General features: G+C 41.2%; 1 protein-coding gene across 2 annotated transcripts in view; it reads right to left on the bottom strand.

Annotated features, from left to right (window-relative positions):
* LOC130913351 (transforming acidic coiled-coil-containing protein 1-like) overlaps positions 1–24,634 on the bottom strand; it is a 73,495-nt gene that overhangs the window by 39,784 nt on the left and 9,077 nt on the right. The window contains exon 1 of one of the 2 annotated variants that reach the window (XM_057831902.1): positions 11,703–12,194. The exons of the other annotated variant lie outside the window; for it this stretch is intronic. Coding sequence (XP_057687885.1) covers positions 11,703–11,791 — 89 coding nt within the window. The 5' untranslated portion in view covers positions 11,792–12,194. Of the gene's footprint in view, positions 1–11,702; positions 12,195–24,634 lie in introns of those variants that run through there. 2 annotated transcript variants of the gene reach the window in all.

The raw sequence follows: 24,634 nt of genomic DNA, 5'->3' as shown, positions 1-24,634 counted from the left end.
TTCCCTCTTCTCAACATTCGGGATCCCCTCCCCACATTAGGTAGCACATATATTGAATGTTTTTGTATCACTATTACCTGTTCTTTCGTTCTTTATGTCCTCCTAAACCTGTACTTTCTAGCTGCATTCTCTCAATGAACAACCCAATATAAACAACACCTTTACGGCTTTAAAGACACTCGAATGTACTGCACTGTAAGCAGCTGAACAGGACAAAAAATACAGCATAGGCCCGAATATAAGACAGCCCTGATTATAAAACGACCCCGACTAAGACTCGTTTAAAAAAAGCCTTTTTAAACACCAAATTCATTTTTATACAGAAAATAATTACAGTACATCTGAAACAAATGATTATAACAACATATTTGAGAGAAAAAGCATCTTATTTTGCCTCATTCAAATCTTAATATCTGAACATTTAAAGAGCATATGACACGAGAAAAAAAGTCTTAAATGGCATTATTATGTGAATTAGAATCATATTTTGAGACGATTCGACTATATACAACAATTTAGAAAAGCACAGATGACGAGAAATTAGTCTTTTAATCTGCCGGTTAGCCCCGCCTACCATTATAGGGCTTTAGCGTGGTGGATGACGTCAGCGGTAGACTGGGCTCATCGGTTTTACTATTCAGCACATTGAGGGGGAATTATTCAGAACGAGGAAAACGCGACGAAGAGAGCCGCAAAATGTCATTGTTTCAGTCTCTCTACTCCAATATTTTTACAGGATATTCTTTTTATCCAAGTATTTTTTCCCAATAGCCATATAAATGGCTTGAGAAGGACCTGTCAGCCCGTCGAGGGGGAACTATTCACAACGAGGAAAACGCGACGGAGAGAGCGGCAAAATGTCATTGTTTCTGTCTCTTTACTTCAATATTTTTACAGGATATTCTTTTTATCCAAGTATTTTCCCTAATTGCTAAATAAATGGCATGTTCATGACAAATAACAGTCTTGTGCTGAATGGAATATGAAATAATAAAAATGCATTTATTCAGGACGACATGGCAAAATTACTCCATAATGGTAAAAAATGTCGACTTCACCTTTACTGTCGCACCTCCCGAATGATATTTTATGACACCTAAATCGGACATATGTCATTTCCCTTCCCCGGCTTCGGAGAATGTAAACAAACCAGAAGCCGTGACAGCTAGCCGACATGCTAACCCGAACCGAGTGATGTTTCAAAGTCTTCGAAGTGGAAAATCACACATAACTATCCTGGATTATTTGACATGACGACCCGGTTGTCAATTGTCTTAGTGGATCGGCAAACCGCCCGGCGGAGAGCAATTTACAGTTCGTTCCCCGGAGGAGGGTGGCTGGATTTGTTGCACAGCTAACGTGCTGCTGCTAATGACATTTAGGAGAGCTTTTTACATGCCTATCAATGATCAAACGTAAGTAGTCCTTCATTTAAAGGAAGTTTGTAGTGTTTACTTTGTAATCGCTGCATTCGTATTTGACATAATACAAAACAAGATGTTTATTCACTTCCTCGTCAGTCCAATGGTCCCACAGTAAATATCCATGGTGAATGGGAACCTTTTGAAACTCCAAAAAGGCACATACGCCTCTCTCTCATACAGAATGATTTTTCTGCAGCCGTTTGGCTGGCGTGATGTGAAAAATAAACGTAGTAATCCGCAAAATCAGCTGAATCCTTCGTCCTCATACACAACAGTACACTGTAGCGTGAAGAGGACGTCTTCTACCGTACACGTCACAGCGCCCTCCTCCTCAATGCAAGACCGAAGCCGGAAGTCACTCATTTTCATGGCGCGGGATTCAAAAAACTAAATAAAAATAGCGATCGCTTCCACACACATCCAAGCGGCCCATATCATTCAGGGGCATAAAATACCGCGCATATTATGAAATAAACATGCTTTTTCGTGTCACAGGCACTTTAAATATGTAAACTAAAGTGCAATCACATTCGTAAATGAATGGCTTCTGGTTTTTTAAATGTAAATAAACCAATCTATTGTGATGAAACAACAAAATTGCAATAACTGCATCAACCATCAAAGTGAAGTCTAACTGTAACTGTAATCTTGAAACAGATCTGAATAAGGAAAAACATTGCAATAAGATAATGCAAACTGGTTAAACTTGAGAGTAGCTGAGATCTTTCATGACAGAACATCGCTTCAATGATATCTGGCGCCATCTAGCGTCGTGAATGGGTATAATGTCTAGACCGCGAATATATGACGACTCCCACTTTTTCAGTCTCATTTCAATGCAAAAAAACCAAAAAAACCACAGTCTTATATTCGGGCCAATACGGTACTTGAATGTTTCTTTTTTTTTATAGTGTGAAGTGCATTAACAGAATGTCAGCGTGACGTTCTTAAAATGACGAGAACAATACAACTGGGTGTTTCAAGGGAATTCAAAGGAAGAGAGATGGAGGGGCGGGGTAGAAAAGCCGAGGGTCCACCTGCATCCTTTCCCCCTCAATAGGGACACGCTGTCCCAGCATATTCACGTGCGCACAGAACACTTGCAGTTTTATGTCGGGCCCAAATTAATTTTCTCAACAGAGGTGGGTGTCGAAAGGAAGGGAGTGAAACAGTGTGAGTTGATGTGAGAAAGCACAAATTTGCCCACGCATGAAAGCACATCAAAACAACCGCACTCTAATGAAAAACAGCATTCGTAAAAGCCGACCACGCTCCTTCTGATTATACAAAATTGCACAGACCAAAGCTAATCCTGATACAGCTCCCCCGCATACACACACTTCAGACCTCAAATCCAACAGACACACTTTGAAGTCGAACCCAGGGATGGCCCCAATGCTTGCAATCTTGTATGGTTACTTAGAAACTAGAAGTGGATGAGGGGGAAAAAAACTAAAAGCGTTGGAAACTGTGGCTTCTCTCAACCATCCCCCAACCAAACTGAGACATGCCGCGCCTCTCCTTTTACACACATTGTTTTTTACTTAAAAATGAGGAGAATAGGCCAGATTCAGCTCAAACTGCTTCTTCGAATGTAATTCCCCTATTTGTGTGTCATGACATCACACAACAAAAACAGCCCAATATCTTCCCACACTGCCTAAATGAAATGTTATTCCCACCTCTAAGCCAGCAGCCTCTCTCTCTGTTTACAGTCATCACATCTTACTGCCTGTGATACAGTGATAGACGTCCAAGCCATTCGGACTGGGATAGCTCGCAGCAATCATTCAATCCCATCCTTCCCAGTCCAGATGGATCGGATGTACAGTTGTGGTCAAAAGTTTACATACACTTGTGAAGAACATAATGTCATGGCTCTCTTGAGTTTCCAGTTATTTCTACAACTCAGATTTTTCTCCGATAGTGTGATTGGAACAGATACTTCTTTGTCACAAAAAACATTCATGAAGTTTGGTTCTTTTAAGACTTTATTATGGGTGAACAGAAAAAAGTGATCAAATCTGCTGGGTCAAAAGTAAACATATAGCAGCGCTAATATTTGGTAACATGTCCCTTGGCCATTTTCACTTCAATTAGGCGCTTTTGGTAGCCATCCACAAGCTTCTGGTTGAATCTTTGACCACTCCTCTTGACTGAATTGTTGCAGTTCAGTTAAATTTGATGACTTTCTGACATGGACTTGTTTCTTCAGCATTGTCGACAAGTTCTCAATGGGGTTTAAGTCAGGATTTTGGGAAGGCCATTCGAAAACCTTAATTCTAGCCTGATTTAGCCATTCCATTACCACTTTTGATGTGTGTTTGGGGTCATTGTTCTGTTGGAACACCCAACTGCACCCAAGACCCAATCTTCGGGCTGATGACGTTAGGTTATCTTGAAGAATTTGAAGGTAAGCCTCCTTCTTCATTATCCCATTTACTCTCTGTAAAGCACCAGTTCCATTGGCAGCAAAACAGCCCCACAGCATAATACTACCACCACCGTGCTTGACGGTAGGCATGGTGTATTTGGGGTTAAAGGCCTCACCTTTTCTCCTCCATACATATTGCTGGGCATTTTGGCCAAACTGCTCGATTTTTGTTTCGTCTGACCACAGAACTTTCCTCCAGAAGGTCTTATCTTTGTCCATGTGATCAGCAGCAAACTTCAGTCGAGCCTTATGGTGCCGCTTTTGGAGCAAGGGCTTCCTTCTTGCACGGCAGCCTCTCAGTCCATGGAGATGCAAAACACGCTTGACTGTGGACACTGACACCTGTGTTCCAGCAGCTTCTAATTCTTGGCAGATCTGCTTTTTGGTGATTCTCGGTTGAATCTTCACCCTCCTGACCAATTTTCTCTCAGCAGCAGGTGATTCCTTGCGTTTTCTTCCTGATCGTGGCAGTGACAAAGCAGTGCCATGCACTTTATACTTACAAAAAATTGTTTGCACTGTTGCTCTTGGGACCTGCAGCTGCTTTGAAATGGCTCCAAGTGACTTTCCTGACTTGTTCAAGTCAATGATTCGCTTTTTCAGATCCATGTATGTATATTTTTGACCCAGCAGATTTGATCACTTTTTCTGTTAACCCATAGTAAAGTCATAAAAGAACAAAACTTCATCAATGTTTTTTGTGACAAAGAAGTATCTGTTCCAATCACTCTATCGGAGAAAAATCAAGAGTTGTAGAAATAACTGGAAACTCAAGAGAGCCATGACATTATGTTCATCACAAGTGTATGTAAACTTTTGACCACAACTGTAGAGTGACAGTGTTGTCACATTACTGATTACGCCTCAAAAAAGTAATGTAGTTACTGTATTGATTACTTTATTATCAAAGTAACTAAGGCTAGGTTCATACTGCAGGTCCTAATAAACAATTTCGATGTTTTTGTCATATTTGTTTTCTCACAGTAAGAAAACGAGCATTATCAGGCTTATCCTTTTCTTCATTGTTTTTTTTTTTTATGACTGTGGTAAAGCCCGCTTCCTGCATCGTAAAAGCTGAGATCAAGCTAGGCGCTAGCGCTAATGAACAGCTACATCGCTGCCACGTAATTGCTCCATGAATTCCAATTTGGGAGACTTGACAGTTCAGACCACAGCCACATTCTGAAAAAAAATGTGGCCCAGATCGGATTTTGACCACATATATAAGCAGTGTTGGGAGTAACGGCGTTATTTTTTCAGTAACAAGGTAATCTAACTAATTACTTTTTCCGCCATTACGCCGTTACCGTTACTGACGGTCAAAAGCGGTGCGTTACTTACTCTGAATAAATTGAAGAAACTACCAGCCGTGTCGAGTCGACTCTTTGCTCTGTTGATTTGTCATCCAAGACTTAGGGTGCGTTCAGATTCCAGAATAGCGCACGTACTTCTGACTCCAAGCTGTTTGTCCCTGCTCATTCAATTAGACAATGCTTTCCAAAGTTTGGTAACGTGTCTGTGTCTGCTACACCTGATGCTAGCCTCGTTCCCAACTCCCACTGTCAGCCAGCAATAATTCTGCTTCCATCTTGAGGACGGCAGACGCTTTGAAGGTGACGTGAATTGTCGGGAAACAAGCCTACCTGAATGTAGCCCCTCGAGAGATGCGATGGAAGTGATTGTGATTGGCTGAGGGTTAGAGTCATGTGTCGTGGTAAGCCACTCAGAGCCGCTGATTTCACAAGCAAACCGGAACAGCGCGTGCGGCAAACACACACAAGCAAAACAGATGCACAGGGTCGGGATGGCAGAGCATTCAGAAGAAAAATTGTCTTTTAAGAGGTGGAGATATAGACACTATTTCAAGTTTGTCGAAATTAAAGGAAAGAACCTGCATGTAATGTGTAATTTATATCCCGGGGCAAAGCTTTTGTCGACATCTGTGGTAAGCAATTCAAATCTGCTGAAGCACCTATCAAGTTAACTGTCTGTTCTTCTCTATTCCACTGACTCGAATACTGCTCAGAAAATTTCAAATTCTTTGACATACAACAAGTTCTTTTTAAAGTAACGGAAATAGTTACTTTCCCTGGTAACTAGTTACTTTTACTATAGAGTGATTCAGTTTCTAACTCAGTTACTTTTTGGAAGAAGTTGTGAGTAATTTAACTAATTACTTTTTTAAAGTAACGTGCTCAACACTGTATATACTGAAGGAATTTAGTCCTCCCAGCCCAAACTGCACGGGGAGGCCGGCAACAGAACGGAAATGTGCTCCGTCGCTGACTCCCCCGAGGAGCCAGGCTAAGGAGGAAGCTAAACTCCGCGCGTTCCTGTGTTAACCCTTTGCACACTGACTCCATGTTTCAAAAGCTTGAAGAACACTCGCCGAAAACAGGTTGACAATTTATTCGTCGACAATGGTCAAAAACAAGGCAAAAACAGACGACGGAGGGACAATTCTGGATCCAAAACAAGGCTACATGTTTCCGAGCAGAAGAAAATCTGTCTTATCTCAGTGTCCAGTCTTTTTGAAGTCTTTGCTGACGCGGGTCTCGTCGAAGGCGTTTCTGGGCGTTGCTTTGGGGCCGCCCCCGCTGTGGCCGGTTTTGGGCGGTTTAGGTTCGTGCGCGGATTGGGACGCCCGCTATCAACTTTGCTGTCCGGGCTGGTGGTGCTTGTTTTAGGACAAAGCGCTTTGTCCTTGGAGTTTGCTGAGAGCAGATTCCCCGAGTATGTGCGTCACTCTTGTGATAAGACGGCATTGTGTATCTCTATTTCTTCTCATTAAACTATGGTGTGCTATTTATTTTATATTAGTAGTGTAGTCCTACCGTAAATATGAAAATGATACACATTTCCTGATTAATTATATTACGTGTGTTAGCCTAATGCAAACAGTTAGACGGTGCCTACGAAAACCTGTACCATATGTATGTGTTAGACTATATATGTGTTAGACTAATGCAAACAGTTATATGGTGTGTGCGATGACGATATCGTTTCCCCTTCAATACCCTACCCACCGACGTCACAAAACCACGTGCTTGCTGTATGGTTCCGCCCATTTGTCCGTCATTTTGTCTCTGTATTAGCATTGGTTTCAATTGATCGAGGAATTTAAAATGCATTTCATGGAAGACCCGGTGCTTTCTGATGCCGTAAACTCACTGGATGTGTTGCATAAAAGGCGTTATGTGGAAAAGCTTCGTTCTATACAGTCGCCAGATCCATATTTGATGCCTAAATCGATGATTTTTGACCGGCTGCCTTCGCCGTCTCTGCCTGACCCTGATATTTACAACTATCTTGTCCACACAAAATCAGCCTATTCTCACGAAAGTTTGAAAAACTTCAAGAGCTTGGAGGCTTATAAATACTTCGTTGCTGGTTGGGTGAAACAGGTCCTCGTCCACGAAAATTCGGCAGGAATCTTGTGCTCGGAAGGTGAGTTACGAAATTTTCAATTCAAAATCTTTTGTTCTTGCTAACATCCACTGTCAAGTCTAATGTATTTCATGTCATTTGTTAATGGAGCTAGGGCTTTTAATGTTTATATGGATTAGCGATAGCACTCTCACTACATACATACGTGTATGTTGTCGGCGATTAGCCTAGCAATGATCTTAATTGTGGTTGTCAGCCCAAAACCCTCTAAATATATATTAAATGCATCTTACCAGATATAAAATGACTACTACATCATCTGTGGTAATCGTTTGGAGCCCAGTTTTCTCGTCGAATTGCAGCAGCCCATCTCGCTCTCTCCTCTCCGTGTCTCTCGGAATCCGGTAGAACTTCAAGTCTCTCCGTCTATCTTCTCTATTATTGCAACCGACCGCCACACACGCCTTCACCATTTTGATTATTAATGTTAACGAGCAGAAAAACACGCCGTAAATAGGAGGAATGTACGTAGCCGTAACAGGTCAACACGATGTGTTGACGAACAATTGGGCGGCACCAGTCAGGAGAGCGGAGTTGTGACGTCACGTGGGTAGGGTCTATATAAGTGACCCAGATCTGATTGAAATGGTCCACTTCTATGCGACTTGTCCCGTTCAGACTGTCAAGTTAATAATGCCTCACGCGAGTCGGGGAAAAAAACAAAAAAATCGGATTTGTGGGTTAAGACCTGCAGTATGAACCTAGCCAAAGTTATTTTAAAAGTAATTTATTTGTTACTTTTTAACAATTTTTTTTCCTTTAGCTGCCTCAAAATAAGAATGACAACAGAAACATGTCATCGCATGTAATTGACTTTCCAATAATTAAATTTCTGAAGATCAGAATTTTTCACATAAGGCTTAATCTTCGAGTTAGTGGGGGCTTATTTAGTGGATGGAGTTGATTTCAACCACCAGTGACTCACGCTAGCTTAGCCCCTCTGGAGCCCTAACAAAAACCTGACAAACTGCATGGAATTTGTTGAAATCAACTCCACGGACTAATTAAACCCCGGCTGACTGAAAGATTAAGCCGAATGTCAAAAATTGAGAACTTCGGGTTTGGGTTAACAGCATATCAGTGCCAATGTAAAACAATGCAAATGGACTGCACAATAATCAACAACACACAAATGAATTGCACAGTGCAATAAACACAAAGGTGGGGGCGGCGCACAACCCGCGGTCTATTTGGCCACAAAACGTGGAGGCAACTAAGCACTTTACTCTCAATCGAACTTAAAACACATTTCAAAGATGCTAAACGAACACGTCACCTCACGGCATGAATGTGCAACACAAATAGGATGTAAACAATGCACGCCGACTACCCGCCGTTGTGACGGCAAAGTTACAAAATGGCCGAGCATGTAGCGGCTCCAACCTATCACTGGAACCCTCCAGAATGAAGGAAAAATACGTTCATTCATGGACGCACAAAGATCAACATTCCTTTGCACATCCTGACAGGTTCCTCGACTTGGCTCAAATGTGCACCCTTGCTCCACACACCTTTCTCAGTCCCAAAACACCTAGCACGTGTTACTCGAGACCAAAACAGGAAGTAACAATGAGCATTTACCATGGAAACGAACGTGAAGTGTGAACTTTTCTAACATTTTCTATTCAAAATGACGACAATATTTTTCATTCTATATACATTATGAGGCAATAACAAAATAGTAACGCATAGACACTCAAGAAACTAACTTTACTGTTTTGGACTATATGGCACACCTGACTATAAGCCCCAGCCCCCAAATTTGACCCGAAAATGGCGTTTGTTCCTAGATAAGCCGCACTGGACTATAAACTGCAGCCGTCGCCACTGTATTATGAGATATTTACCCCAAAAAATATTAACCGGTAATGCGTTATTTGACAGCGACATCATATGACCAAATGAACCACCATGAAGGTTTGAACCAACTGGCTGTAAAGCTTCATTGCTTCAAGAAGCTACATTTGGCCATCACTGCTCCCTTGGGGGGGACAGTCAACCTCTGCTGCCAACACTGTTGTTGTCCAACATGCCTCCTAGCATGCATTGCAGCGATAAAGATGTAAATAATCAAAATTCATGTTCTGTGCTAATTATTTCTTCAGTTGCTATTCCAGTTGTTTGATTAATTGCTACTTACGGTATTTGGTAACACTTTGACAGTGGCGCCATAAGACTGTCATTAGACCATCATAAATATGACATGACACTGCCATGAGCATTGATAAATGCTTATAACAGATGTCATTTAGTGTTATCCGACAAATTATCTCACTTTTGAATAGATGTAAAAGATCCGAGCTGGACATGAATGGAGTAAGGGCAATAATTTGCCAGATGACTCTTAATGAACTCTGTCATAAGCATTCAATGATAGAGATGTCCCGATCCAATATTTGGATCGGATCGGACGCCGATATGGGCAAAAAAATGCGCATCGGTATCGGATTGGAACACGGGAAAAATTCTGATCCAGACTTCCGATCCAGTTTTTTTTTACGTCCGGTCCGGGTTTTCCAGCGCACCGATTTACATAATCCATTCCAGTTTTTGCTTCGGTTTCCCTAAAATCCGGTCCGCATTATACGGCACTCCTTCAACACACTACATTTACAGTACCGTCTCCCAATTTACCGAGAGACTTTATCGGTAAAAATGCCAGCTGTGTGGGATCATTTCACCTTAAAGGATGACAAAGACGAAGAGGCAGAGTGCAACATACGCCACAATGGAGTCAAGCGTAGTGGTAAAGCTGTAAGAAGTTTTAATACAACCAACCTAATCAAGCATTTAGCGAAATACCACCACAAACAATATGAGGAGTATGTTAAGAAAACCGAAGACAAAAAGAAAGGTCCTACGCAACTAACACTGGCAGAAACTTTTGCTATGCGTGACAAACTGGCACTCGACAGTCCCAAAGCCCAGGGAATAACAAGAGTCATTGCCGAAGAATTCATTCTGGATGACGAGCCATTATCTCATGTGAGTAAAGACGCACCATCTAACACGCGATTCGGCCGCTGAAGATTCGAGAACGATTCACAAACATCCAAATTCCGGTTATTGAAATATGTCAAGTAAAGCGAAACTAATACACATTGCGGTCTTCGGGACGCAATCCGCAAAGTAAACATAACTTGTCTTAGACCCGGGTAATGCCAATGCTCAACTCACGGCTTTAGCTCAACTCATGCCGCTGGATAAAAAACACGAGAATACCTGACTTCTGCTGATAGCCGCAACAAACTACGTCAACGTCGTTTTACTGGAGATAATAGATATCATATGTAAATAGAACCAGATGCTACACGACAGACTCGACTGCGTTAGCAACATTGAAGCATTGAAAACCAGATGCGTTAGTAAACAGCCGCCATCTTAAAGCAGAAGACTTCCCTAGTAGGCTATTGTGAACCTTCCAAGCGAACCTAATTAACTTTTTATCTAAAATACTCCTAAATCGGGAAAATCTTGACTTGAATCTATCTTCAAAACAGTTTTAAAACTTTCTCATGTCGAAAGTAGACAGAAGGGAAATTATGGCATAACGGGAGCAATTTTAACAACTTTAACAGTTGATTCGCAAAATTAAATGAATTGAATGTAGTTTAAAGCTGCTGATAAAGAATGGGGACTTGAGTATTTACGGTTTTAAAATGTTAACTTGATACTGAAATAGTCGTTTATTTAAACCTTAGAGGCTTTTTATACAATTTTTGTAACTAATGCACGAAACATTAAAAGAATCTTATAGCTTGGGAAGTTTGTGGGATTTTCCACTGACAGTTTACAATATTATTTGCACGTTTTACTGACTGACGATGACATTTGTTTGTTATTTATAATGTTTTGTGTTTGTCACTGAATAAACAGGTCAGTTTCTTGTTACCAACCGTTGTGTGTTAGTCAAACTCACCTAATTCAGCTGGCTAGTTGTTATCAAGGGTACTAAAACCTTTTTCAACATGAGTCTGACAGCTAAGTAAGGAGGCTAAATAACTTTAAACTTTAACACATGCTCAGATAGGTCGGTATCGGTATCGGCCAGGATCGGAAGTGCAAAACAATATCGGTATCGGATCGGAAGTGCAAAAACCTGGATCGGGACATCCCTATTCAATAGTGCCCATGATAGTGTTATGTCATAATTATGACAGTCTTATTACGCCACTGTAAAATAAAGTGTTACCTACTAAACCCAAATAAATCAACAGATAAGCCGCACTCAACTATAAGCCACGGGATTCAAAATGAAGGATAAAAGTAGCGGCTTATAGTCCGAAAATTAGGGTATATATACAGTGACAAATTCAGATCCACATGCAGTTCTGAAGCCGCGGCTTGCAGGCGTTTAACATCAATGGCGCTAAAAGAGTTAAGTGTTAGTCCCTTACTTGTCATCGTCATGCCCGTCGTCTCCTGAGCCACCCGTCACAGCTGACCACGTCCATTTGGCCCACTGGACCGGGGACAACCAGGACATCGCTGCACAAGGTTACGAGTCAACTAAATCAACCTGCTGCTACTGCAAACTGCCTTTGTTGTTTCTGTTTTCTGTGATCGGTTAGTAGTTTTTCTCCCGCCTTGAAGCAAAGTCTTCCAACTGCCAGTGCTTTCTCCCTTTGAACATGTCACTTCCTCCACGGTCTTTCCATCCTGAGTAGGGAAAGACTTCTCGCCCGACTCCAGCTGCTGTTTCTCTCGTCTGATTCCGCTCTCCCATGCAGATTAGTGGAGCATCAGTGTTCACTCCTCCCCTCCATTCCTTCCCTCCTCTCACTGGGAGGAACGATCAGCTGGTCAAACGGACGTAGCTTGCTCATGTTTCTATTATTTCGTCAGGAGTCTGCCTCTCCCTTCCTTGTGGTGCCTCCTCCCCTCCGTGTGAAGGACGAGAGGCAAAGCTTCCTGTTTTACGAGGCCACCAACCGACAACTCGGGTTACTCCAGGACAAACCAAATCAGATGGAAAAGATGTCAAACCTTGATTGATGAGGCAAATGGTTAAGTGTGCCAATCCCAACGCCTACATGTTTTTAATACAATGGAACTAACAAGCTGCCATGAAAAAGTGTGACTTTTATTCAAGGAAATAATAAGATGAGGTCGTCTGTAGGGTTTCAGTTGAAAATATCAATAATTACTTTTTTTGCATGAAAATCAAAAAGTGTAATGTCGCTGTGAATGCTTTTAAAGAGTAAAATATTTGACTTTTTTAGCAAGCTGTTCAAAAGTGACATCATAAACAGAAAGCAATGATGATGCCGTGATGTCATGGCATCACTAAGAATATGAGTAAACGTCCAATAAGATTGCTGCGATGATATCCCGCCAATACTCGAAGCCTTTATTTACTTGCAGGGCCGGCCCAGCCTATACGCAGACTATGCAGCTGCTTAGGGCCCCTGACCACTTGGGGGCCCCCAATCTGGCAATTGTTTTTTGTTTTTTTTACTAGTTTGCTTTATTTGACTTTTGTGAGTTTTCATACTTGATTACAAGCTTAAAAAATAAAAGTTCTTCCTTAACTTCTTCCTTTTCTCTTTTAGAAAAAGGTTTGGTGCTGTCTACTGTAAGTACTGACAATCATTTGGGGTGAGAAGTTTTAAGTATACAGTGCAACAAAATCTGATTAATATACAAAATATGGACGTATGGGTTGGATTGCATGTATGGGTTTAACAGTATACTGTGCCAAAATGGTGGGCCAAAAATACGGGCCCCTTTGCATTATTTTGCTTAGGGCCCCCAAATGGCCTGGGCCGGCCCAGTTTACTTGGTACACTCCAGCGTTAGAGGACATTTTTGCTTCAAAATTCTTGAAAAATGAGCCTTCACTTTTCTGTTTTTCTGTTACATATTTATCAAAGACCCATTTATTAAAATTCCTTTTTTCAGCGCACCGCACAGCCCAAACCGTTTGACCAATCAGCACCGTTCGGTAATCAAAATGACCGGAATTTTGGCAAGATGCAGGGAATTTTTCGAAAGACCCCCCAAAAACTTTCCGTTCGCCCAATAACGCATGTATTTTGTACTACAATTTTTGATCAAATCAAAAAAAAAATACGCATCAAAAATTCCAGGATGGTAAGGGGCATATAAGTTGTATACAGAATTTGGCAAAAACTTACGGTTCCTACAAAATTCGCCAAAAAACTTTCCCATTCATTTCTAATGGGATGCCATTGAAAGTCATGTACGTCCAAATTTCCCATTTACTTTCAATGGCTGGAAAACATAGGTCCTTGTAAATTTTGACCATTTACCATGACAGCCCATTGAAATTCAACTGGTGCCCAAGTAAGCCAATACCATTGACAGCCATGTATGTCCAAATTTCCCTTTGATTTTCAATGGCAAAAAAAACAAACGTTTTTGGTTGTGATTTGTGACCAAAATAATTACCGTTACAGCTCATTGATATTCAATTGGCGCCAGGGGTTAATTTGAGCGGGATCATGCTGGAACATGTTCCGGCACCTCTTGATAATGGCCTCCCAGTGTTTTGAAACTTATTTGAGCCCGGTTCTAAGAAACTGCATACTTTAATGTACACAGCACACATTAGATAAGACGGGCAACCACCGCTACCACTCTAAGTCATAATTGCCCAAACTTCCCATCAAGCATTTGGGCGGAATAGATAAGTCGCTACAATATTGTAACGCTTGCGAAGTGAAAGCTTAGCAGCGAAAATAACACAGGGGCCTTGACACTTTTTACCCCCTTATTTTATTTTTCTTTCCGCCACCCCAATGCAAAACAAACAACAGCTACTGTATATACCCTACCCACCGACGTCACAAAACCACGTGCTCGCTGTATGGTTCCACCCACTTGTCCGTCATTTTGTCTCTGTATTAGCATTGGTTTCAATTGATCGAGGAATTTAAAATGCATTTCATGGAAGACCCGGTGCTTTCTGATGCCGTAAACTCACTGGATGTGTTGCAAAAAAGGCGTTATGTGGAAAAGCTTCGTTCTATACAGTCGCCAGATCCATATTTGATGCCTAAATTGATGATTTTTGACCGGCTGCCTTCGCCGTCTCTGCCTGACCCTGATATTTACAACTATCTTGTCCACACAAAATCAGCCTATTCTCACGAAAGTTTGAAAAACTTCAAGAGCTTGGAGGCTTATAAATACTTCGTTGCTGGTTGGGTGAAACAGGTCCTCGTCCACGAAAATTCGGCAGGAATCTTGTGCTCGGAAGGTGAGTTACGAAATTTTCAATTCAAAATCTTTTGTTCTTGCTAACATCCACTGTCAAGTCTAATGTATTTCATGTCATTTGTTAATGGAGCTAGGGCTTTTAATGTTTATATGGATTAGCGATAGCACTCTTACTACATACATACGTGTATGTTGTCGGCGATTAGCCTAGCAATGATCTTAATTGTGGTTGTCAGCCCAAAACCCTCTAAATATATATTAAATGCATCTTACCAGATATAAAATGACTACTCCATAATCTGTGGTAATCGTTTGGAGCCCAGTTTTCTCGTCGAATTGCAGCAGCCCATCTCGCTCTCTCCTCTCCGTGTCTCTCGGAATCCGGTAGAACTTCAAGTCTCTCCGTCTATCTTCTCTGTTATTGCAACCGACCGCCACACACGCCTTCACCATTTTGATTATTAATGTTAACGAGCAGAAAAACACGCCGTAAATAGGAGGAATGTACGTAGCCGTAACAGGTCAACACGATGTGTTGACGGACAAGTGGGCGGCACCAGTCAGGAGAGCAGAGTTGTGACGTCACGTGGGTAGGGTCTATATGCACTGGCAGCTATGGAGTCCACCAATAGGAGCGTTGCGCTGGCGCACCGGTACACCAATAAGAGCCCGGCATTGACGCATAAATTACCACTCGATGACAGCCCCGGTGATGCTACAATATAAAAACGTTTGTTTAAAAAAATGTATAAAATAGAATAATAATATGCATGGATTTATTTATCCCAAGAATTGCATGTTGTTACCAATCTGCACTTTTGGTAAGCGGTGCTTTCAACTTCGAAGTCAACACCACGTTCCCTCTCTCTCCCCCTTACGCTCGCCCACTTCTTCTTCTATGCCAAATAGACCGTACTACCTACGTCACAAAATGACGTGTCGCTGTATCCGGCCGCCATATTGTCCGTCATTTTTTAGCCCTATTCTCAATGGTTTCAATTAGTCGTGCAATTTATAGAGCAATTCATGGAAGCCCCGGTGTTATCTGACGCTATAAACTCATTGGATGCGTTGCATAAAAGGCGTTATGTGGAAAAGCTTCAGTTTATCCATTCGCCAGATCCATATTTGATGCCTAAATCCATGTTTTTCGACCCGCTGTCTCCGCCGTCTCTGCCTGACATCTGCTACCCTGATATTTACAACTATCTTGTCCACACAAAATCAGCCTATTCTCACAAAAGTTTGAAAAACTTTAAGAGCTTGGAGGCTTATAAATACTTCGTTGCTGGTTGGGTGAAACAGGTCCTCGTCCATGAAAATTCGGAAGGAATCCATCTTGTGCTCGGGAAGGTGAGTTACGAAATGTTCAATTCAAAATCTTTTGTTCTTGCTAACATCCACTGTCTAGTGTAATGTATTTCATGTCATTTGTCAATGGAGCTAGGGCTTTTAATGTTTATATGGTTTAGCGATAGCACTCTCACTACATACATATATAATATGTACTAAATATGAAGTGCGATAGCACTACTCGAGATTGTCCCTAGTTGAATTTATTTTTTGGCTTTTGACCTCAATAGTGAAATTGTAAATTAATTGTATGACAACTGTCTCATTATCCCCTTATCATTATATATTTTCAGGTAGTTCATTCACAACGTCTGAGTGTATGTTGTCGGCAATTAGCCTAGCAATGATCTTAATTGTGCTTGTCAGCCCAAAACCCTCTAAATATATATTAAATGCATCTTACCAGATATAAAATGACTACTACATAATCTGTGGTAATCGTTTGGAGCCCAGTTTTCTCGTCGAATTGCAGCAGCCCATCTCGCTCTCCTCTCCGGGTCTCTCGGAATCCGGTAGAACTTCAAGTCTCTCCGTCTATCTTCTCTGTTATTGCAACCGACCGCCACACACGCCTTCACCATTTTGATTACTAATGTTAACAAGCAGAAAAACACGCCATAATAGGAGGAATTTACGTTGCGGTAATGCATCAACAGTGACGAGTTGACGGACAATATGGCGCGGGGGCGTGGTTGTGACGTCATGTGAGTAGGGTCTAACTAACGCAGAACAATTACAAGACTCATACAATATACTGCATCTCTGTGTACACATATAACCTTATGTACAACAGAAGACACGTGATCGAATTAACAGGAGAAACTTACAGAAAGGTGTATGGAGCCACGTCTTTTAGAACTTCTTATTGAACTCCTTACTGTAGTCTGAGCTCTCGCCAAACCGTCAGTAGATGGTGGTAATTCCCCATGAAACAAAGGGTGAACTGTCAACAAAAAAGAAGAAGATCTACTCCTTCTCCCGCCCCTCCTAGATTTTATATTAAAACCCCTCATGTTTTCGTTTTAATAAAATTTGTAAAATTTTCAATCAAAAAATAAACTCGTAGCCCGCGATTGTTGATGTCAATAATTACTTACACAATGCTCATGGATGCTGAAGCCTATAAAATCAGTCGCACCCAAGCGCCAGCAGAGGGCGGCAAAACTCCGAAAAACACAACAAGTACACCTTTCACTTTGCTGTCCTTTTAATATGTTTGAGCGGGGCATTTGTGCGTTAATTGCGTCAAATATCTTAACGGGATTAATTTAAAAAATTAATTACCGCTCGTTAACGCGTTAATTTTGACAGCCCTAGTACAAATACTTATGAACCCCAGTAAGTTACAAATAAATTATTTTTAAAATCATGCAATGTGATTTTTGGATTTTTTTTTCCCTTTTGGATTATGTCTCTATGAGTGGAAATGCATCTATGATTGAAATTTCAGATCTCTACCTATTTTTTTAAGTGGGTGAACAAATACTCCTGCTCCTCAATGTATGTAATCAGAACATCACTAGTTTATACCCTTCTGTAGGTCGCTATACCAGTCAAGTTTCATTGGTGAAGATGAAACTTAAACTTCATCATTGTTGTTTACAGTACATGTTCCATTTCTAGAAAACTAAGTTCCTAATAGGCTCCTGCCTGCACTGCTCATTAAGTCCTTTTTTTTCCCAGAACTGATGTGTGAACACAGCCACAGAAAGACTATTGTCTGTATCCAGGGCAGACAGCAAACATGTCAATAAAGCGAACGTACATTCAACAATACCAGTGCATCACATTGACAAAACCTCCTCTGCCTGCTCACGTGCACTGATCAAGGCTTACTTATGTAAGCGGAGGCTTTTCCACACACATGCTCACACAGAAACTAGGCCAGCTAAAACACGCTCATAGAAAGATATCCAATCACCAGTCTAACAAGAAGGCTAAAACATAACTACAGTGTATCACAAAAGTGAGTACACCCCTTGCATTTCTGCAGATATTTAGGTATATCTTTTCATGGGACAACAATGACACTTTGACACAATGAAAAGTAGTCTGTGTGCAGCTTATATAATAGAGTTAATTTATTTTCCACCTCAAAATAACTCAAAGCCATTAATATCTAAACTAGGGATGTCCCGATCCAGGTTTTTGCACTTCCGATCCGATACTGATATTGTTTTGCACTTCCGATCCGATACCGATACTGGCAGATACCGACCAATCTGAGCATGTGTTAAAAGTTTAAAGTTATTTAGCCTCCTTACTTAGTTGTCAGACTCATGTTGAAAAAGGTTTTAGTACTCTTGATAACAACTAGCCAGCTGAATTAGGTGAGTTTGAATAACACACAACGGTTGGTAGCAAGAAACTGACCTGTTTATTCAGTGACAAACACAAAACATTATAAATAACAAACAGAAATGGCATAGTCAGTCAGTAAAACGTGCAAATAATATTGTAAACTGTCTTAAAAAAGCAAAACACACCAACAACCTCAGTGGAAAATCCCACAAATCCCCCAAGCTATTAGATGCTTTTAATGTTTCGTGCATTAGTTACAAAAATTGTATAAAAGGCCTCTCAGGTTTAAATAAACGACTATTTCAGTATCAAGTTAACATTTTAAAACAGTAAATAAAATACTCAAATCCCCATTCTGTATCAGCAGCTTGAAACTACATTCAATTCATTTAATTTTGCGAATCAACTGTTAAAGTTGTTAAAATTGCTCCCGTTATTCCATAATTTCCCTTCTGTCTACTTTCGACAAGTGAAAGTTTTAAAACTGTTTTGAAGATAGATTCAAGTCAAGATTTGGCCGATTTAGGAGTAGTTTAGATAAAAAGTTACTTAGGTTCGCTTGGAAGGTTCACAACAGCCTACTAGGAAGTCTTCTGCTTTAAGATGGCGGCTGTTTACAAACGCATCTGGTTTTCGATACTTCAATGTTGCTAACGCAGTCGAGTCTGTCGTGTAGCATCTGGTTCTATGTACATATGATATCTATTATCTCCAGTAAAACGACGTTGACGTAGTTTGTAGCGGCCGTCAGCAGCAGTCAGGTATTCTTGTGTTTTCTATCCAGCGGCATGAGTTGAGCATTGGCATTACCCGGGTCTAAGACAAGTTATGTTTACTTTCGGGACGCAATGCGGTCAGTTTCTCATTGCGTCCCGAAGACCAAGCTGAGTATTAGTTCCGCTTTACTTGACATATTTCAATAATCGGAATTTGGATGTTTGTGAATCGTTCTCGAATCTTCCTCGGCCGAATCGCGTGTTGGATGGTGCATCTTTACTCACGTGAGATAATGGCTTGTCATCCAGAATGAATTCTTCGGCAACGGCTCTTGTTATTCCCTGGGCTTTGGGACTGTCGAGTGCCAGTTTGTCACGCATAGCAAAAGTTTCTGCCAGTGTTAGTTGCGTAGGACCTTTCTTTTTATCTTCGGTTTTCTTAACATACTCCTGATATTGTTTGTGGTGGTATTTCGCTAAATGCTTGATTAGGTTGGGGCGATTAAAACTTCTTACAGCTTTACCACTACGCTTGACTTTGTTGTGGCATATGTTGCTCTCTGTCTCTTCGTCTTTGTCGTCCTTTAAGGTGAAATGATCCCACACAGCTGACATTTTTACCGATAGTCTCTCGGTAAATTGGGAGACGGTAATGTAAAAGTAGTGTGTTGAAGGAGTGCCGTTAAATGCAGACCGGATTTTAGGGAAACCGAAGCAAAAACTGGAATGGATTATTTAAATCGTGCGCTGGAAAACCCGGACCGGACTTTAAAAATAACTGGATCGGAAGTCTGGATCGGAATTTTTCCCGTGTTCCGATCAGATACCGATGCGCATTTTTTGCCCATATCGGCGTCCGATCCGATCCGACATCTCGAATCTAAACCCTTGGCAACAAACATGAGTACACCCCTTTGAAAAAAACGTACATCCCTAAATGTCCAAATTGAGGACTGCTTTTCGTTTTCCCTCCAAAATGTCATGTGACTCGTCACAGGAGTGCTGTAAGCATTGCTGCAGAGATTGAAGAGGTTGTTGGGTTGGTGGTGCGTCCCCTCTTGCCATCCCTGAAGGCCGGTTGACGGGTGCGCAGGTGGCCCGGGGGACCACCCTGGATCCCGACGATGGCTCCTTTGCTGGGCTGCGGGAGGATGGATGGGCTGCGCTGCCCCCCCGCTGGGTGGGGGACGTGGCCCTGGGTCGGTGCCCACGTGGCGTCACCGCTCGTCTGCTTGGCTGTCGCGTGCCCCTCTTTCCCTGGTCAACAGGCCCCCCACATGGTGTCAACCGGAAAAGCATTTAGCTGACGATAGCACCAACATATTAGTAGTTAGTGTAGTTAGGCGTTCAATGTATTTCTTGTTGTTGTTTGTGTTTCTTTTCTGTCTTCTCTTGTGTTTCTTTTCTTCTGTTCCCCCATAACCCCTTCCTGTTCACTGCTTTGTCATAATAAACGAGGTATGTTGAATGATCACAATGAAAGTATGTCAGACTCTCAATGTGAAACATTAAAACTTTTCAGACTATCCGGGCACTTAGACTTCCCTTCTCCGTGTCAAACAGCTGAACAGGACAGGTTAAAAAATAAAAAAGTAATCCGTGTGCTTTGTTGACATGTCTTCAGCAAACTTTTTGCGGGCTTTCTTGTGTACCGTCTTCAGAAGAGGCTTCCTCCTGGGGTGACAGCCATGCACACCAATTTGATGGAGAGTGCGGCGTATGGTCTGAGCACTTACAGGCTGACCCCCCCACCTCTTCAATCTCTGCAGCAATGCTGACAGCACTCCTGTAACGGGTCACATGACATTTTGGAGGGAAAATGACGAGCAGTACTCAATTTGGACATTTAGGGATTACGCATTTTTTCAAAAGGGTGTACTCCCTTATGTTGCCAGGGGTGTAGATATTAGTGGTTATATTTTGAGTTATTTTGAGGGGAAAATAAATTAACTCGATTATATAAGCTGCACACAGACTACTATTCATTGTGTCGAAGTGTCTTTTTGTCAGTGTTGTCCCATGAAAAGATCTGCAGAAATGCGAGGTGTGCACTCACTTTTGTGATACACTGTATTAGAGCTGAAACGAATACTCGAGCAACTCGAGTTTAAAAACTGATCCGAGTAATTTTATTCTCCTCGAGTAATCGTTTATTTTGACAGCTCTAAGCATCACTTTTGCTCAGACTACTTTTAATGTGGGACAACGCGCTGATGTCACGTGCGGAGAGGAAGAAGGAAAAAAAACTTACTGCAGCCGACAGCCGCTACAAACGACGCCGACGTTGCTAAATACTAGCCCGCAAGATGCTACGTTGGTAGCAGGTAGCGTCTGATGCGTCTCATAGAGATCACATGTATGTTGAACTAGATGCAAAATGACAGACTCGGCCGCGTCTGGGCAGCGTTAGTAAACAGCCGCCATCTTAAAGCAGTAGAGCGCTAAGCGCTAATAAAGAGTGCTAAGCGCTAATAAATCGGATTTACGTTACTGTCACTACTAGCTCACGTAACGTTAGCCCTGTGGAGGGCTAGGTTTCTATTAATTATGACCACTGTCGATGCGTGGCTAACGTGTCTTACATACAGGCTTTAACATAACATAGCGTTGTGGAGTGATGAGTGTGTAAAATAAAAACTCAACAATGCTAACCAAGTAGCACTGGTCCCTAATGTGCTCCAATACAGCCTGTATCATACATTTATTTTGAACACTGCAAAAACTCAAAATCCTATCAGGACTTACAGTTTAGACTGACTTAAAACTTAACTAGAACTTACAAATGGCTTGACACAAATAGAAATTCAATTGAAACACGTGGGAAAAAATCCTAACTTTTAAGTGATGTGTGTTATCAAGCGTAACGGCATTTTTAAGTAAGATATATATATATATATATATATACATACATATATATATATATTAGGGCTGTCAAACGATTAAAAATTTTAATCGAGTTAATTACAGCTTTAAAATTAATTAATCGTAATTAATTAATTAATATATATTCTGTGAAATAATTTGTTGGAATGGAAAGATAAGACACAAGATGGATATATACATTCAACATACAGTACATAAGGACTGCAGTGGGCATTTCACTCTACTGTCATTTAAATCTGTCTATGCTGTCCTCACTCCGAAGCGTCTACTTTTTCCAAAGCTAGACAGCTAGTGAACGACGCCCTAATAATCAGACTTCTTCCTTTTTTATCTGATTTATTAATAAAATGGCCTCAAACCACTGTCCTCTTTAGACCGTAGTGAAACTACAAAAAAAAGTACACAAGCATTGCATTAGCAACAACGTTAGCTTAGCACGCTATACAGGTACATACATAAAAAATATAACATTTCGCTGACTAACATAATATGTACATTCTTTACAACAACCATACTTACGGACAAATCTTGTCCAAGGATCATATAAGCACAACATCACAACGTAGGCGTCAGCCCGAGACGTCGTGCAGCCATATTGAACTGGCAAGAAAGCAATAAACCATGTCGCAAAGCGACCACAAGAGTTCGCTGTTAGACAGCACAAAAAAACCTTGCTGTAAAACTTACCAAAAGGCAGAATACTGTCTGAGCGGGACATGTGCGTTAATTGTGTCAAATATTTTAACGTGATTAATTTAAAAAATTAATTACCGCGCGTTAACGCGATAATTTTGACAGCCCTTATATATATATATATATATATATATATATATATATATATTTGAATAAGATCTAAAAGTTTTTGAGTGAAAGCAGTGAATTAGTCTTTTTTTTTTATTCTAGTTACATCTGAGATGCAATTGTTTGCTGTTTTAAACAATAAAGACATTGATTGATTGAAAATGGTTCAATATTAGATGAAATGTCTTGTTTTCTCATGTATATTCATAATTGCTCTTCACCTAAAAATATATATGTTTTATCCAATTACTCGATTAATCAATAGAATTTTCAGTCGATTACTCGATTACTAAAATATTCGATAGCTGCAGCCCTACACTGTATTTCAAAAAGGAGATTTAAGAATGGCATTTGCACATATTCATGTTTGCGTGCCAACATATTCCTTAGTATTGCAAAAAAGGGGTGTTAGACTGGAGTTATTTTTCACTGTGAAAGTAAGGCACATGCTAAGTCAAAATTCCTGACATTGTAGTTTTTTTCCCCCTAGTCAGAACAGCTGAGAAGACAGACCTGTCTGTCTTAAAGAGGACAAAGCTGACGAAGGACACTCAATGTCAGACGGGAGGGTGTCGAAGTCCTTTGTTGGTATAATGTGCCTCTAAACACAAAAACTAACGATTTACACGCATGCACAGCAAGGAGAATGGTTTGTCCTGATCCGTGCTCAATCTAAAAAACCTCTGATAAATGTAGGGAGGCAGCAGAAACAGCTCTTATGTAATACCTTGAGACCAGAAATAGCTCACAGAGAGGGGGAAAAAAACATGCATACTTTGCCGTCCTACACCAAGTAATGTCATACATTCTGTATTTTCATATTTGGTATATGTGTACCCCAGGCAGTCACGTGTACCAATCTAATCCACCAAGCATACACATCCTTAATTATTGATTACACTGTGACTGATAGCGCCATCTGTGCTTATTATGAGCTAGAAATAAAGCCACAACAACAGATGCATTAGTCACTTGTAAATGTCATGCTAAATGAAATACAGGGATCCCTCACTACTTTGAGTTTCAAACTTTTCTCCCTCAGTCTATCATGGAAAAACAGAAAATCACATTGTTTGATTTTTAAAGAATTTATTTGCAAATCATGGTGGAAAATAAGTATTTGGTCAATACCAAAAGCTCATCTCAGTACTTTGTTATGTACCCTTTGTTGGCAATAATGGAGGCCAAACGTTTTCTGTAACTCTTCAAAAGCTGTTCACACACTGTTGCTGGTATTTTGGCCCATTCCTCCATGCAGATCTCCTCTAGAGAAGTGATGTTTTGGGGCTGTCGTTGGGCAACACGGACTTTCAACTCCCTCCACAGATTTTCTATGGGATTGAGATCTGGAGCCTGGCTAGGCCTCTCCAGGACCTTGAAACGCTTCTTACGAAGCCACTCCTTTGTTGCCCTGGCTGTGTGTTTGAGATCATTGTCATGCTAAAAGACCCAGCAACGTCTCATCTTCATTGCCCTTACTGATGGAAGGAGATTTTCACTCAAAATCTCTCGATACATGGCCCCATTCATTCTTTCCTTTACACAGATCAGTCGTCCTGGTCCCTTTGCAGAAAAACAGCCCCAAAGCATGATGTTTCCACCCCTATGCTTCATAGTGGGTATGGTGTTCTTCAGATGCAATTCAGTATCCTTTCTCCTCCAAACACAAGAACCTGTGTTTCTACCAAAAAGTTCTATTTTGGTTCCATCTCACCATAACACATTCTCCCAGTCCTCTTCTGGATCATCCAAATGCTCTCTAGCGAATCGCAGACGGGCCTGGACGTGTACTTTCTTCAGCAGGGGGACACGTCTGACAGTGCAGGATTTGAGTCCATGACGGCGCATTGTGTTACTGATAGTAGCCTTTGTTACTGTGGTCCCAGCTCTCTGTAGGTCATTCACTAGGTCCCCGCGTGTGGTTCTGGGATTTTTGCTCACCGTTCTTGTTATCATTTTGACGCCACGAGGTGAGATCTTGCATGGAGCCCCAGATCGAGGGAGATTATCAGTGGTCTTGTATGTCTTCCATTTTCTCATAATTGCTCCCACAGTTGATTTTTTTTTTACACCAAGCGTTTTACCTATTGCAG

The sequence above is a fragment of the Corythoichthys intestinalis genome, chromosome 3 (genome assembly GCF_030265065.1).
Source record: "Corythoichthys intestinalis isolate RoL2023-P3 chromosome 3, ASM3026506v1, whole genome shotgun sequence".
In the NCBI taxonomy this organism is placed as follows: Eukaryota; Metazoa; Chordata; class Actinopteri; order Syngnathiformes; family Syngnathidae; genus Corythoichthys; species Corythoichthys intestinalis.
This window is presented reverse-complemented; position numbering and strand designations above follow the sequence as displayed.